At 44.2% G+C, this 14,333-nt stretch overlaps 1 protein-coding gene across 1 annotated transcript in view; it reads left to right on the top strand.

Annotated features, from left to right (window-relative positions):
• Window positions 1–12,756: 12,756 nt before the first annotated feature.
• Window positions 12,757–14,333, top strand: part of adam17b (ADAM metallopeptidase domain 17b) — a 13,625-nt gene continuing 12,048 nt past the window's right edge. The window contains exons 1-3 of the mRNA XM_064990707.1: window positions 12,757–13,418; window positions 13,850–13,982; window positions 14,164–14,297. Of these exons, the coding sequence (XP_064846779.1) occupies window positions 13,286–13,418; window positions 13,850–13,982; window positions 14,164–14,297 (400 nt within the window). The 5' untranslated portion in view covers window positions 12,757–13,285. The remainder of the gene's footprint in view (window positions 13,419–13,849; window positions 13,983–14,163; window positions 14,298–14,333) is intronic.

Consider the following 14,333-nt stretch of genomic DNA (forward strand, 5'->3'; position numbering starts at 1 on the left):
GTGCACCTAAAAGGACACTCTAAAATATGCAGTTTTGTCACACAACACAATGCCAAGGACGCGTGGACCTTACAGTGAAATGTTTACTTACAAGCCCTTAACCAACAATGCTTTAATAAGTTTTAAGGAAGTAAGTACGTTTTGAGGTAGAATTTAATGTTAATTTCTCTTCCATAAGCCGTTTTAGAGAATTTGGCAGTACGTCCAACCGGCCTCACAGCTGCAGACCACGTGTAACCACGCCAGCCCAGGACCTCCATATCTGGCTTCTTCACCTGCTGGAGATTGCCTGAGACGGGCCACCCAGGCAGCTGATGAAACAGAGGAGTATTTCTGTCTGTAGTACAGTCATTTTGTGGGGAAAAGCTCATTCTGATTGGCTGGGCCTAGCTCCCCAGCCAAGGTGGGCCTGGGAGGGCGGACCCTGCACAGTCATGTGATATTCATAGATTAGGGCCTAATTCATTTATTTCAATTGACTGATTTCCTTATATAAACTGTAACTCAGTAAAATTGTTGCATGTGGCATATATATTTTTGTTCAGTATATGTCATTTACAACGAGAGAAGCAGCCGAGATGGTGCTGTGTCCTTGATCACATGACCTAGGCATCTCAAACCAATGTTGTATTGTTCACAGGATAGGAACACATATTGCACACCATTTGGTTTCCACATAAATCAAAGCACTTATTCGATTTTATATAAATATTTGAAACTTTAAAATATCAATAGCTCTTCAACCACTGGAAACCGGAACTTCCTTACATCCGCACCAAAACCTGGGAAAACATTGCATCCGCTCTCCACTGACTCCACTGTTCACCTACAAATCTAACCATGTCCTGGCTTTCTTACCTCTCTGACATGCTGCACACTTAAATCCCCTGTCACATACTCTTAGAAGAAAAGGTGCTATCTAGAACCAATAATGGCTCTTCGGTTGTCCCCGTAGGATAACCCTTTAAAGAACCCTTTTGGTTCCTGATAGAACCCTTTTGGTTCCAGGTAGAAGCCGTTTGGGTTCCATGTTGAACCCTTTCCACAGAGGGTTTCTACATGGAACCCAAAATAGTTATACCTGGAATCAAAAAGGGTTCTCCGATTGGGGACAGCCGAAGAACCCTTTTGGAACCCTTTTTTCCAAGAGTGTTCTCATCTGACTCCGTTTTCCTTATCTCCTGCAACACCGGACTCCTGGACAGTGTTGATCTCGTCTTCAGTGCCTTCCGCTCAACTGCACTTCTGAAACTCCTGGAACATCCATCACGCTGCTTGCACATTTAAAAGCAGACTCACAAAGCATCTCTTCAGTCAACACTTACAGTGAGGGAAAAAAGTATTTGATCCCCTGCTGATTTTGTACGTTTGCCCACTGACAAAGAATTGATCAGTCTATTATTTTAATGGTAGGTTTATTTGAACAGTGAGAGACAGAATAACAACAAAAAAAATCCAGAAAAACGCTTGTCAAAAATGTTATAAATTTATTTGCATTTTAATGAGGGAAATAAGAATTTGACCTCTCTGCAAAACATGACTTAGTACTTGGTGGCAAAACCCTTGTTGGCAATCACAGAGGTCAGATGTTTCTTGTGGTTGGCCACCAGGTTTTGCACACATCTCAGGAAGGATTTTGTCCCACACCTCTTTGAAGATCTTCTCCAAGTCATTAAGGTTTCGAGGCTGACGTTTGGCAACTCGAACCTTCAGCTCCCTCCACAGATTTTCTATGGGATTAAGGTCTGGAGACTGGCTAGGCCACTCCAGGACCTTAATGTGCTTCTTCTTGAGCCACTCCTTTGTTGCCTTGGCCGTGTGTTTTGGGTCATTATCATGCTGGAATACCCATCCACAACCCATTTTCAATGTCCTGGCTGAGGGAAGGAGGTTCTCACCCAAGATTTGACGGTACATGGCCCCGTCCATCGTCCCTTTGATGCGGTGAAGTTGTCCTGTCCCCTTAGCAGAAAAACACCCACAATGCATAATGTTTCCACCTCCATGTTTGACGGTAGCCATGGTGTTCTTGCGGTCATAGGCAGCATTCCTCCTCCTCCAAACACAGTGAGTTAAGTTGATGCCAAAGAGCTCCATTTTGGTCTCATCTGACCACAACACTTTCACCCAGTTGTCCTCTGAATCATTCAGATGTTCATTGGCAAACTTCAGACGGGCATGTATATGTGCTTTCTTGAGCAGAGGGACCTTGAGGGCGCTGCAGGATTTCAGTCCTTCACGGTGTAGTGTGTTACCAATTGTTTTCTTGGTGACTATGGTCCCAGCTGCCTTGAGATCATTGATAAGATCCTCCCGTGTAGTTCTGAGCTGATTCCTCACCGTTCTCATGATCATTGCAACTCCACGAGGTGAGATCTTGCATCGAGCCCCAGGCCGAGGGAGATTGACAGTTCTTTTGTGTTGCTTCCATTTGCAAATAATCACACCAACTGTTGTCACCTTCTCACCAAGCTGCTTGGCGATGGTCTTGTAGCCCATTCCAGCCTTGTGTAGGTCTACAATCCTGTCCCTGACATCCTTCGAGAGCTCTTTGGTCTTGGCCATGGTGGAGAGTTTGGAATCTGATTGATTGATTTCTTCTGTGGACAGGTGTTTTTTATACAGGTAACAAACTGAGATTAGGAGCACTCCTTTTAAGAGTGTGCTCCTAATCTCAGCTCGTTACCTGTATAAAAGACACCTGGGAGCCAGAAATCTTTCTGATTGAGAGGGGGTCAAATACTTATTTCCCTCATTAAAATGCAAATGAATTCATAACATTTTTGACATGCGTTTTTCTGGATTTTTTTGTTGTTATTCTGTCTCTCACTGTTCAAATAAATCTACTATTAAAATTTAGACGGATCATTTCTTTGTCAGTGGGCAAACATACAAAATCAGCAGGGATCAAATACTTTTTTCCCCTCACTGTATGTTACCCTCCACTCTTCCCCCAGTCTCCCATTTCTTAAAATTAAGACATTACTCCAGTGCTAGCCTCTGGCTTCCTGTTAAAGCCAGTGCTTATTTCAAGGTTTTACTGTTAACCTATAAATCATTGCATTGACTTTCTCCTTTCTCTTATCGCCCTGATTTGGTCCTGCCATGCGTACACGTACACTACACGTACACTACGGTCACAAGACTCAGGCCTCCTTATTGTCTCTATAATTTTGAAGGAGACTTCTGGAGGCTTTCTCCTATAGAGGGTCACTTTTAGGGAAGGGTCTGCCAATCCATGTGAGAGAAGCAGACTTGGTCTCAACCTTTAAGTCTTTACTGAAGACTCATCTCTTCAGTAGGTCCTATGATTGAGTCTAGTCTGGCTCAGGGGTGCGAAGGTGAATGGCAAGTCACTGGTGAGAGGAACCACCCTTGCTGTCTCTGCCTGGCCGGCTCCCCACGATGTCCTGGAATTCTCTTCCTCTATTTACGGCTTGTTCAGGCTCTTCCATGCTGTCCCTATGAGGGCGCATCATGTCATGCCAGGCTTTGTTTACTACACTCAACTCCCTTGGGTAGGTTGAGTCACTGACATAATCTTCCTCCGGTTTTACCCCCCCCCCTAAGGCTAGTGTGGTGGGGGAGATCTTCCTGGGCTATACTCGGCCTTGTCTCACGGTAGTAATTTTGGACGAGGCCACAGTGTCGCCCAACCGCCCGTCTCAGTCCCCAGTATCTATGCTGCAGTAGCCTATGTGCCGGAGGGCAAGGGTCAGTCTGTCCTATCTTGTGTACTTCGTGATCTTAGTCATGCTCCTGCTGATCCCCTTCTATCTCTCTGTTTCTATTTATGTCTCCCCTCCCAGAGGACCTGAGCCCTAGGACCATGCCTCAGGACACCCTGGCCTGACGACTCCTGGCTGCCCCTGCCCCTAGTCCACCTGGTCGTGATGCTAATCCAGTTCTGCCGTTCTGCTTGTTACTATGGAACCTGCTACCTCCAGGACCTGCTGATTCAACCCTCTCTCTATTTCTCTCTCTCTCAGACTTGCTGTCTCAACCTCTGACTGCTCCGATTTGAAAGTCAATTGACATCTACTCCTGAGATATTGAACAGTTGCACAGTCTATAACCTCTGTGGCTACTACTCAACCCGGCTGGTTATCTATGAATGTTTGAACGTGTTGAATAATGATCTGACCTTAATAACCATGAACTCTTAAAATGTCCACCCGGCACAGCTAGAAGAGCATTGGCCACCCCTCGGAGCCTAGCTACGCTTTAGATTCCTTTCAAAGGAGTTTTTCCTAGCTATTGTGCTTCTTCATCTGCATTGCTTGCTCTTTGGGGTTTTAGGCTGGGTTTCTGTATATCACTTTGTGACAACTGCTGATGTAAAAAGGGCTTTATGTAATGTATTTGATTGAGTAATTGTTTAATGTATTTGTTTTCATACTGGGACCTTGTTTACACCTCATTGACCTGTGACCTTGTTGCAACCACCTCCCTTCACACACCCAACCCCAGACCAGTATTTATTTTCCTATTTTCAACTAAAAAATGTCAACCTGTTTTTAATTATAATTTGATATATTCTCTTTCAAGTCCTTCTGTAGTTTGAAAATGAAAAGGTTTGTGTTTCAGCTTTTCTATTAGTTATTCTGTGTAGACTCCAGAAGTTGGCTAATGTGTTGATAAATGTGTGCCATCATTTCACCGGCGGGAATAGATCTATTTTCTGTCTTTATATTGATCCAAATAAATCGTATTTGATGCCAATGAACATACTGATTTATCAAAAGAGTTATTGAAGAATGACAGAAATAGGAGCTAGTGCTGGCAAGCTACAGACTTAAGGGATAAGTTAGGACAGAGGGGAAGAATGACTGAGTCAGGTTTCCAGTGTAACATTGATCATCAGCATAGTGTCTGGGATCATGGAATAAAGTAAGAAAGAAAGATGCATCACAAATGGGTAAATAACATGTGATAGACATGTAGTAAGCAATGCAAGCAATTATATTAAATAGTTACACACCATTCACAAAAGACACAAAGAAATACATTAGGTTGAAACACTGCAAATCACTGTGTGAAGAATGCGAAGGAGGTCCTTGACTTCAGAAAGAAGGCTGATTTCATAGCCTCAGTTGACCCTCAATTGAGGACAGGTAGAGAGGTTTAGCAGTTTCAATTACTTGGGGATTACAAACAGAAGCCTTAACTTCACTGAAAACACAGTACATTACATTACTTACCCACTATGAAGACTGAGGCGCCTCGTAATAGAGCTACTACGGTCCAACTCATCCCAAACCATCTCAATTAGTTTGCGGTCGGGTGATTGTGGAGGCCAGGTCATCTAATGCAGCACTCCATCACTCTCCTTCTTGGTCAAATAGCCCTTACACAGCCTGGAGGTGTGTTGGGTCATTGTCCTGTTGAAAAACGAAGGATAGTCCCACTAAGAGCAAACCAGATGGGATGGCATATTGCTGCAGAAGGCTGTGGTGAAATGCTGGTTAAGTGTGCCTTGAATTCTAAATAAATCACGGTTGTGATTGACGGTTGTAACTAAACATTTGGACTCATCAGACCAAAGGACAGATTTCCACCAGTCTAATGTCCATTGCTCGTGTTTCTTGGCCCAAGCAAGTCTCGTCTTATTATTGGTGTCCTTTAGTAATGGTTTCTTTGCAGTAATTCGACCATGAAGGCCTGGGTCAAACAATCTCCTCTGAACAGTTGATGTCGAGATGGGTCTGTGACTTGAACTCTGTGAAGCATTTATTTGGACTGCAATCTGAGGTGCAGTTAACTCAAATGAACTTATCCTCTGCAGCAGAGGTAACTGGGTCTTCCTGTGGAGGTCCTCATGAGAGACAGTTTCAGTACAGCACTTGAAGAAACTTTCAAAGTTCTATGAAATGTTTCCGGATTGACTAACCTTCAAGTCTTAAAATAATGATGGAATGTTGTTTCTCTTTGCTAATTTTAGCTGTTCTTGCCATAATATGGACTTGCTTTTTTATAAAATAGGGCTATGTTCTGTATACCAGCCCTACCTTGTCACAACACAATGGATTGGCTCAAATGCATTAAGAATGTAATGCATTCCACAAATTAACTCTTAACAAGGCATACAGTGCCTTGCGAAAGTATTCGGCCCCCTTGAACTTTGCGACCTTTTGCCACATTTCAGGCTTCAAACATAAAGATATAAAACTGTATTTTTTTGTGAAGAATCAACAACAAGTGGGACACAATCATGAAGTGGAACGACATTTATTGGATATTTCAAACTTTTTTAACAAATCAAAAGCTGAAAGATTGGGCGTGCAAAATTATTCAGCCCCCTTAATTTAATACTTTGTAGCGCCACCTTTTGCTGCGATTACAGCTGTAAGTCGCTTGGGGTATGTCTCTATCAGTTTTGCACATCGAGAGACTGACATTTTTTCCCATTCCTCCTTGCAAAACAGCTCGAGCTCAGTGAGGTTGGATGGAGAGCATTTGTGAACAGCAGTTTTCAGTTCTTTCCACAGATTCTCGATTGGATTCAGGTCTGGACTTTGACTTGGCCATTCTAACACCTGGATATGTTTATTTTTGAACCATTCCATTGTAGATTTTGCTTTATGTTTTGGATCATTGTCTTGTTGGAAGACAAATCTCCATCCCAGTCTCAGGTCTTTTGCAGACTCCATCAGGTTTTCGTCCAGAATGGTCCTGTATTTGGCTCCATCCATCTTCCCATCAATTTTAACCATCTTCCCTGTCCCTGCTGAAGAAAAACTGGCCCAAACCATGATGCTGCCACCACAATGTTTGACAGTGGGGATGGTGTGGTCAGGGTGATGCGCTGTGTTGCTTTTATGCCAAACATAACGTTTTGCATTGTTGCCAAAAAGTTCAATTTTGGTTTCATCTCACCAGAGCACCTTCTTCCACATGTTTGGTGTGTCTCCCAGGTGGCTTGTGGCAAACTTTAAACAACACTTTTTATGGATATCTTGAAGAAATGGCTATCTTCTTGCCACTCTTCCATAAAGGCCAGATTTGTGCAATTTACAACTGATTGTTGTCCTATGGACAGAGTCTCCCACCTCAGCTGTAGATCTCTGCAGTTCATCCAGAGTGATCATGGGCCTCTTGGCTGCATCTCTGATCAGTCTTCTCCTTGTATGAGCTGAAAGTTTAGAGGGACAGCCAGGTCTTGGTAGATTTGCAGTGGTCTGATACTCCTTCCATTTCAATATTATCGCTTGCACAGTGCTCCTTGAGATGTTTAAAGCTTGGGAAATCTTTTTGTATCCAAATCCGGCTTTAAACTTCTTCACAACAGTATCTCGGAACTGCCTGGTATGTTCCTTGTTCGTCATGATGCTCTCTGCACTTTTAACGGACCTCTGAGACTATCACAGTGCAGGTGCATTTATACGGAGATTGATTACACACAGGTGGATTGTATTTATCATCATTAGTCATTTAGGTCAACATTGGATCATTCAGAGATCCTCACTGAACTTCTGGAGAGAGTTTGCTGCACTGAAAGTAAAGAGGCTGAATAATTTTGCACGCCCAATCTTTCAGTTTTTGATTTGTTAAAAAAGTTTGAAATATCCAATAAATGTCGTTCCACTTCATGATTGTGTCCCACTTGTTGTTGATTCTTCACAAAAAAATACAGTTTTATATCTTTATGTTTGAAGCCTGAAATGTGGCAAAAGGTTGCAAAGTTCAAGGGGCCGAATACTTTCGCAAGGCACTGTACCTGTTCATTGAAATGTATACCTCATGAAGCCGGTTGAGAGAATGCCAAGAGTGTGCAAGGCTGTCATCAAGGCAAAGGGTGACTACTTTGAAGAATCTCAAATATAAAATATATTTTGATACGTTTAACACTTGGCTGCTACATGATTCCACATGTGTTATTTCATTGTTTTGATGTCTTCACTCTTATTCTACAATGTAGAAAATAATAGAAATAAAGTAAAAAAATCTGCAATGAGTAGGTGTGTCCAAACTTTTGACTGGTACTGTATATATATACACATGCATACACTACTTGTCACGGCCATTGAATGAAGAGGACCAAGGTGCAGCGTCGTGAGCTTACAAAACAACATAAACTCTAAAAAACAAACGCTAAAGGCTATGTGTCATAACAAAGTCAACTTCCCATAAAGACAGGTGGGAAAAGGGATACCTAAGTATGGTTCTCAATCAGAGACAACGATAGACAGCTGTCCCTGATTGAGAACCCTACCCGGCCAAACATACAAACAATAGAACATAGAATACCCACCCCAAATCACACCCTGACCAAACCAAATAGAGACATAAAAAGGATCTCTAAGGTCAGGGCGTGACAGTACCCCCCCCCCCAAAGGTGCGGACTCCGGCCGCAAAACCTGAACCTATAGGGGAGGGTCTGGGTGGGCATCTATCCGCGGTGGCGGCTCAGGTGCGGGACGCAGACCCCGCTCCACCACTGACTCACCCCACTTTGGTGGCACCTCTGGTGCAGGGACCCTCTCTGCGAGCCTCGGACTGGGAACCCTCGCTGAGGGCCCAGACTGCAGGCCAGCTCTGGAGGCTCCGGACCGGAGGCCGTCGCTGGAGGCTCCGGACTGAAGGATGTCCCTGGAGGCTCCGGACTGAAGGATGTCACTGGAGGCTCCGGACTGGAGGCTGTCGCTGGAGGCTCCAGACTGAAGGATGTCGCTGGAGGCTCCGGACTGAAGGACGTCGCTGGAGGCTCCGGACTGAAGGATGTCACTGGAGGCTCCGGACTGAAGGACGTCGCTGGAGGCTCCGGACTGAAGGATGTCACTGGAGGCTCCGGACTGGAGGCCGTCGTTGGAGGCTTCGTGCCATGAATCATCACTGGAGGCTTCTTGCCATGGATCATCACTGGAGGCTTCGTGCCATGGATCATCACTGGAGGCTTTGTGCCATGGATCATCACTGGAGGCTTCATGCCATGGATCATCACTGGAGGCTTCGTGCCATGGATCATCACTGGAGGCTTCGTGCCATGGATCATCACTGGAGGCTTCATTCCATGGAACATCACTGGAGGCTTCGTGCCATGGCTCATCACTGGAGGCTTCGTGCCATGGATCATCACTGGAGGCTCCGGACTGAAGGATGTCACTGGAGGCTCCGGACTGAAGGATGTCGCTGGAGGCTCCGGACTGAAGGATGTCACTGGAGGCTCCGGACTGGAGGCCGTCGTTGGAGGCTTCGTGCCATGAATCATCACTGGAGGCTTCTTGCCATGGATCATCACTGGAGGCTTCGTGCCATGGATCATCACTGGAGGCTTTGTGCCATGGATCATCACTGGAGGCTTCGTGCCATGGATCATCACTGGAGGCTTCGTGCCATGGATCATCACTGGAGGCTTCATTCCATGGAACATCACTGGAGGCTTCGTGCCATGGCTCATCACTGGAGGCTTCGTGCCATGGATCATCACTGGAGGCTTCATTCCATGGAACATCACTGGAGGCTTCGTGCCATGGATCATCACTGGAGGCTTCGTGCCATGGATCATCACTGGAGGCTTCGTGCCATGGAACATCACTGGAGGCTTCTTTCCATGGACCATCACTGAAGGCTTCGTGCCTTGGATCATCACTGGAGGCTTCGTGCCATGGATCATCACTGGAGGCTTCTTGCCATGGAACATCACTGGAATGGAGAGACACACAGGAGGCCTGGCTCTGGGAGCAGGCACAGGACTCACCAGGCTGGGGAGACATACCGGAGGCTTTATCCTTGGCATAGGCACCGGATACACTGGGTCGTGGAGGCGCACAGGCGTCTCGAGCGCAGAGCTGGCAAAACCCATTCTGGGTGGATGAGCACTTCCACCCGGCAAATGCTGGACGCTGGCACAGAGCACACCGGCCTGTGAATGCTCACTCGAGACACCATACGCATCACCCCATAGCACAGTGCCTGACCAGTCACATGTTCGCCATGGTAAGCACGGGGAGTTAGCTCAGGTCTGAATCCTAACTCTGCCACACTCCCCATGCCCCCCCCCCCATTTTTTGTGGGGGGGGGCTGCCTCTCGTGCCTGCTTTGATGGTTAGCCTCCTCATAGCGCCGCCGCTCAGCTTTAGCTGCTTCCAGTTCCTCTTTCGGACGGTGATATTCCCCAGCCTGCCTCCAGGGTCCTTTCCCGTCCAGGATTTCCTCCCAAGTCCATGAATCCTGGACACGCTGCTCCTCCTTACCACGCTGCTTGGTCCGTTGTTGGTGGGAAGTTCTGTCACGGCCGTTAAAAGAAGAGGACCAAGGTGCAGCGTGGTGAGACATTGTTAATATTGTAAATTACTATTGTAGCTGGAAACGGCAGATTTTTTATTGAATATCTACATAGGCGTACAGAGGCCCATTATCAGCAACCATCACTCCTGTGTTCCAATGGCACGTTGTGTTAGCTAATCCAAGTTTATAATTTTAAAAGGCTAATGGATCATTAGAAAATCCTTTTGCAATTATATTAGCACAGCTGAAAAATGTTGTTCTTATTAAAGAAGCAATAAAACTGGCCTTCTTTAGACTAGTTGAGTATCTGGAGCATCAGCATTTGTGGGTTTGATTCCAGGCTCAAAATGTCCAGAAACAAAGCACTTTCTTCTGAAACTCCTCAGTCTATTCTTGTTCTGAGAAATGAAGTCTATTCCATGTGAGAAATTGCCAAGAAACTGAAGATCTCGTACAATGCTGTGTACTACTACCTTCACAGAACAGTGCAAACTGGCTCTAACCAGAATAGAAAGAGGAGTGGGAGGCCCCGGTGCACAACTGACATAGAGGACAAGTACATTACAGTGTCTAGTGTGAGAAACAGACACCTCACAAGTCCTCAACTGGCAACTTCATTAAATAGTACCCGCAAAACACCAGACTCAACGTCAACAGTGAAGAGGCGAATTCGGTATGCTGGCCTTCTTGGATTAGCAAACTTAGATTAGCTAACGCAACGTGCCAATGGAACACAGGAGTGATGGTTGCTGATAATGGGCTTCTGTACGCCTATGCAGATACTCCATTAAAAATCAGCTGTTTCCAACTACAATAGTCATTTACAACAGTAACAATGTCTACACTGTATTTCTGATCAATTTGATGTTATTTTAATCAACAAAAAAATGTGCTTTTCTTTCAAAAACAAGGACATTTCCAAGAGACCCCATACTTTTGAATGGTAGTGTATTTATAACTGGGAATGATTTTATGAGAAATCCAAAGGCATGTGCATCATGCCTCTCTTTGTTAGGAATAATCAACAGTTGAAATGAGGTTGGTATGTTATTGGTAGAAGAAGTATTGAAATGTGTAAATAGTGATCATGCACTTTGTTGACGGTCCCTAACTAGTTACATTGACAGTGTTACAGGCTTCCTCCACCGTTTCTGTGTGATTATGAAAATAATAAACCCTGTGCAATGTTGTACACTTTTTTTCTCATAATAAATAACCTGAGGTATATAGCTCAAATTGTTCGCTAACTATTGAAGTTCCGAATGTCTGGCGAATATCGAATCTCAGACCAACTACTGTAGGCTACCACTGTCGTCCAGCGGTCTCATAAAGTCCAGGCATAGTATTAATAGACTTCTCAAGACAGACTGAGACTGGAGAATGAAAATAGCAGGCTTTTAAGCCCATCTCACATCACTTCAAGAATAGAGCTCACCACTTTAATATACAGGTAAATGCCAAAATAAAGGAAACACATAGCGTCTTAATAGGGTGTTGGGGCACCACGAGCCGCTAGAACAGCTTCAACGCACGTAGATAACTGGAACTCTATTGGAGGGCTACAACTTTTCTTGTTGTTGTTGTTGTACACAGAAGGTTAAGAAGCATCCACTTACCATCAACAATCTTTTTTTTCTTTTTTTTCTGGGATACACTCAAAATGTCTGTTCTAGGGATTCCATTTATATGTGCAAAACCAACCAAGTGAAAAGGGATGTAATGTAATCTCCCTTAGGTGTTCAGTTGGTTTGAGATCAGGGATGTATTCATTATGCCAATCCTGTTGCAAAACGTTTTGCATTCTGTTGCACCAGAAACCATTTACTCCAAACGGAAACGTTTAATGAAAACACACACACACACACACACACACACACACACACACACACACACACACACACACACACACACACACACACACACACACACACACACACACACACACACACACACACACACACACACACACACACACACACACACACACGCTTCAGACCCCTCTTTCTAAGTCACTGAGATGTCTTGTTCTAGCCATAACAGCCAAATCAATGGGCAACTGGGCATTTTTATAAATGACCCTAAGCATGATGGGACATTAATTGCTTAACTAATTAATTCAGGAACCACACCTGTGTGGAAGCACCTGCTTTCAATAAATCTATATCCTTCATTTAATTTGTATCCTTCAAGTAATAAAGTGTTTTCTTTATTTTGGCAGTTACCTGTATATCATAGCGTAGGCCTACTTAATTTGAATGCTTATTACATAATGTATATTTGTGCAAGAATATAATATGTAAGGTAACTGTAATAGGCGTATTACTGTATAAGATAAGTTATTTCATGGTTGTTTCAGCGTTGTCAGTGAACGGCCCCCCCAGAAAATCTTATTTGAAAGTAAAAATGACAGTTCACGTTGACAAAATAGGTCTATACATACACTACTACCCAGGCCTAGGCATATGGTTGGGATTTTAAACGCAAATGTTAGACGTTAAAATGGGATGTCCAAGCTTTAAAAATAGATCAGCCCAGATGTCGCTCGGGTTCGCAATCCCTCTCCTGCTGCTAAAGCGTTATTATCCTTATGTAAGAGCTGCAGTGACTGAAGCAAAAATGTTCTGCAAGATCCTCCGAACACAGATTTACAGAAGAACAATTTCATTTTTTTTGGGGGGGGGGGGTAAAATTATGTCTACAACAGGGGATAGATTGCGGTGAAAATAGTGTGTAGGCTACGCGTCATGTTAATGTAAATTGAACAACTGTAATGTGATTTTTTTTCTGTCACAACACTTCCGGGTATGCGGGAGCTGGTTTTCAAGAACAAATATTTTTGCCGAAACTAGAAGTCCGACTTTTAACAATCGGTTATAGTTGCAGAACAACTGAATGTTTTGTTTACATGGTCACCGGACCAATTTTGTTACATGGTCACCGTAACAATTTTTTTAAATTGTTGCCTGCCTTGGGAATTCGGAAACACCTCAATTAGTGGGCTTTTGGAGAGATTATCCCGATACAACACATACTGTGGAAACAGTTTTTTGACCAGTGTATGGATTTTTTCTTTTTTTTACACGTTCCACCCATAAATACCGATATGCAGATAGTCTTTTTATTTATAGTTTCTCTATTTTTAACGAATGGTGCAACAAAGCCGCCTGCGGAGGTTGTAGATCCTGAATATGGTGAGTGGAGAGAGCCTAGGCTAACTTGATTTTCAGTTAAACAGATGTCATGAGTTTATGCTACTCGAGATGGGGATGGTCACAAACCCAACATCCCACACACAACAGTTGCCAAAGAATACATCATAATAGTATTTTCCATATGGAAATAACATCTGAAGGAAAAAGTATTTCAGACGTTGCATGTGAGACTATATTCAACCACTTGAACACGCCAATATAGCAATTATGGCAGCAATAATAGTATAACTCCTGGGTTAACCGCCCTGGCACTTGATGTGTTATGAGAGAACTGTTCTGATAGAATCAAATAAAACTGAATAGTTTTAGGTTGAATAGGTTGGTATATGAACGTTCTTGTGTTGGTGGTATTTAGTCAGGAAAATGTGTTCTGTACTTATCTGTTCTGTTATCCTCTGCCTTTGTTTCAGACTTCCTCAGTTCTATGCTTTCAGACTTTGAGGTGCTGCCCCTCGCCAGTCTCCAGACTCACTCGGTCCGACGGCGGGACCTCCAGACACAGACCCACGTGGAACGACATCTCAGCTTCACTGCCTTACAGAGGTAGGAACTCCACGGCTGTGTCCCTATGGGCCCTGGTCAAAAGTAGTGCACTATATAGGGACTAGGGTTCCATTGGGATGTAAATCAAATGTCAATGCCTCAGTTGCACTAGTCACGGATCTTATTAATGATCTTTGTGATTTACTTTCACCCTGTTTCTTACTCGGTTTGTGTGCGCTAGGCATTTCAGGCTGTATCTGAGGACCAACACGGAGCTGTTCACAGAGGACTTCAGTGCTGTGTTTGTGGATGAGGATGGACAGGAGGACAGTTACGAGGTCAACAGACAGAACTTCTTCACCGGCCATGTCATAGGTAAGACGGACCCCGCATGGTTGGGCTCCGAAGCCA

Source organism: Oncorhynchus masou, chromosome 16 (assembly GCF_036934945.1).
Source record: "Oncorhynchus masou masou isolate Uvic2021 chromosome 16, UVic_Omas_1.1, whole genome shotgun sequence".
Taxonomy (NCBI): domain Eukaryota; kingdom Metazoa; phylum Chordata; class Actinopteri; order Salmoniformes; family Salmonidae; genus Oncorhynchus; species Oncorhynchus masou.